Consider the following 2,665-nt stretch of genomic DNA (forward strand, 5'->3'; position numbering starts at 1 on the left):
CCCCACAACAGTGCCATTCATAAGCCGTGCGAGAATCCCATTCAAGCAGCTCTTGGGGCCCTACATAACGGGGGGGTTGGGGGGAGGGTGGAGCTGTAGTAGTACGGCCCTGCGTGCGCGCGTCTGTGTGTCTGTGTGTGTGTGTGTGTTGAGTGTGTGCGTGTGTGTGTGTTTATGGATGCGTGTGTGTGCCCAGCGATATTGGAGCAGGACGTGCGATACGGCTAGTGGAGCCGCCGTCAGTGCGATGATTAAAAGCACACACTTGTTGCGGTGTGAAATGAGAAGGGCGGCCCCGGGACCCCTGTGCGTTTTGTTTCCGTGCAGACACTGGATGATGGAGGCCTCTCTCTCTTTTTTTTCGTGTGGTCAAAATGAGTACGATATTTACTTTATCTCATCAAGTTCATTTGTTATGACGATATTATGTACTCTTTATATACCGTGAAAATTGTGCGGCTGTTTCGAGTTTACTGTAAATAGCGTGTATAATGCTGTAAAAGAAACTATTGCTCTTGTCAGAAATTTATTACTCGGAAAATGAACTCACTCTACTTACGCACTAACGCACCCTAATAAATGTGTTGTTGACTTAATGGCGTTTTTTGTTCGCATGATTTTCTTGTGTGCATTTACGCTTGTGTTAAAGAGCATTTCTACAAAAACAATAAGAATGCACACAATAAGAAAATCAACTATACAAAAAATAATAAACTATAATATCGAGAACACATTTTTCGGGGTATGAAATACGAGGCTCCAATCGTCCTAAAATAGCATCTGCTTCCTCTAAAGGCATATTAAGCTCAGCAGGGCTTTCGTGGCCTGCTTGTTGTGTTTCTAGTGTGCCTTCCGACTGGGGAGTAAGTAGTTTGGCGCTCCCTTCAAGCTTGAGCCTCCCCCCTAAGGTTATCCGAAACGTTCTCCGCAGTGCTGCTCTCCCGTCCGCAGGCCCATCCTCCGCGAACCCCTCAACCCCCTTCCACTCATTCATAAAGATGGACCTCACTCACGGGTCATCACGCGGCACGTCCAGGGCCTTCAAGAGCTCTCCATAAACCACCTGGACAAGGTAGAGGGGCGGGGTACTCTTTTCACGGGACCTTCAAGACTGCTCAAGAATTATCGCCGTGAGGTTTGCACCCGCCACCGGCGAGGTACAAATATCATGGCACCCCCGCTTAAAGTTCGATGGTGATTGTGAACACGGCGAAGTGCTCATGACGAAAGGAACCCGCCCTCTCCACGAGGTCCACGAGGTTGATTGACGAGTAGTCGAGCTGTCTCTGCTGTAAGACGGGCCGGGCCCTACCTGTAGCCCAGCTCGGCCAGGATCCTGGGCTCGGCGCCGCGCAGGTAGAACACGTCCTGGTCCGCGACGAGCGAGTCCAGGTAGTCCTCGTACGTGTTAAACTTCATGAGCCTCCTGTCCTGCTCCAGCTGCCACTCGCGCATGATGGTCGACATGGTGAACTACTGTTGTTGATCTTAAAAAATTTCACGTTCTTAAATTTTCGACAAAAAAAAAACTTGGGGTGTTCCGAATGTTTTTGATGTTTCTTCCGTTTCTGCGCGAGGGCCGCGCGAGCGGCGCCTGCTGATTGTTTACCAATAACAATAGGTTGGTACCGCCGGCAGCGCCCCTCTACGCGGCAGTGCAGTGCGCCCGCCAGTGCCAACCTAACGAAAACAACATGATTTTTCTTTTACTTTTTGATCTGACTGTACATGAGGCCCGCTGTTTGTTAATCGCCCACCTGCTCTTTTACAGCCGCCGCCGTGCCAGCAGTCCCAGGCCTGCGTGGGGAGCATCATGTTCCCGCCGCTCAACCGGTTGGCGTCGGCGTCGGCGGCGGCGGCTGCGGCGGCCTCGGGGGCGGCCTCGGGGGCGGGCGGCGGCGCGTCGGGCTGCCCCGCGCTCAACCCCCAGCTCGCGGCCGCCGCTGCCGCCGCCGCCACGGGCACCTGCCGGCCCAAGGAGGAGGTGCTGGTGCACGCCAAGGACTTCCTCGACCAGTACTTCACCTCCATCAGAAGGTGAGTCAGTAGCTCGCTATCCTCGGCGAGCAGGCGAAACATCCCTGGCCATGGCCACCCCGCTGTCGTCCTCCCCATTTCGCCTCGTTTGGTTCTGTTGCAGCGCAAAGGCGCGCGTCGTCGCTTCAAAGCGCGCCGCTGCCAAAACAGCTTATCCGCACAAATGGGTTGGGCAGGCAGTCTGCCCCGCCCCGCCCCGCCCCGCTCCTGCAAATTGAATCAGCCAGTTCGAGCCCCGGTGCGGGCCCTGCCCCCGCCCCGCCCGGTCGGGGCGCGCGGCGCGCGGCAGTCTGACTACTTCTACTCCCTTTGGTCGCGCGCGTCTGTCGCTGTTAGGCTGAGATTGGCGGGGATGTCTTTAAAGGCGGCACAGTGCAGCCCGCTTCTTCTCCTCTCTCCCTCTCTCTCTCTCTCTCTCTCTCTCTCTCTCTCTCTCTCTCTCTCTCTCCAACCCCGCCACTCTCCCCGCGCCACTCCACGCCCTGCCGAATTGCTGGTCCTCGCGCGGCGTTTGTGGGGTGGAGAGAGGAGGGGGGGGGTCTCTTGTCCCGGTCTGGAGAGGCTCGCCGTTATCAGCTGGCGGAACATTACGTCATCACTTGACAGCGCCCCGCTCCTCTCTGCCCCC

General features: G+C 56.1%; 2 protein-coding genes across 2 annotated transcripts in view; one reads left to right on the plus strand and one right to left on the minus strand.

Annotated features, from left to right (window-relative positions):
• LOC113213114 (cilia- and flagella-associated protein 299-like) overlaps nt 1–1,751 on the minus strand; it is a 6,796-nt gene extending 5,045 nt beyond the window's left edge. Inside the window, exon 1 of the mRNA XM_052269574.1 lies at nt 1,313–1,751. Coding sequence (XP_052125534.1) covers nt 1,313–1,467 — 155 coding nt within the window. The 5' untranslated portion in view covers nt 1,468–1,751. The remainder of the gene's footprint in view (nt 1–1,312) is intronic.
• LOC113213110 (nitric oxide synthase, salivary gland) overlaps nt 1–2,665 on the plus strand; it is an 88,233-nt gene that overhangs the window by 48,771 nt on the left and 36,797 nt on the right. Inside the window, exon 2 of the mRNA XM_052269570.1 lies at nt 1,772–2,037. Within this exon, the coding sequence (XP_052125530.1) occupies nt 1,772–2,037 (266 nt within the window). The remainder of the gene's footprint in view (nt 1–1,771; nt 2,038–2,665) is intronic.

This window comes from Frankliniella occidentalis, unplaced genomic scaffold (genome assembly GCF_000697945.3).
Source record: "Frankliniella occidentalis isolate FOCC.00 unplaced genomic scaffold, Focc_3.1 Scaffold95, whole genome shotgun sequence".
NCBI lineage: Eukaryota > Metazoa > Arthropoda > Insecta > Thysanoptera > Thripidae > Frankliniella > Frankliniella occidentalis.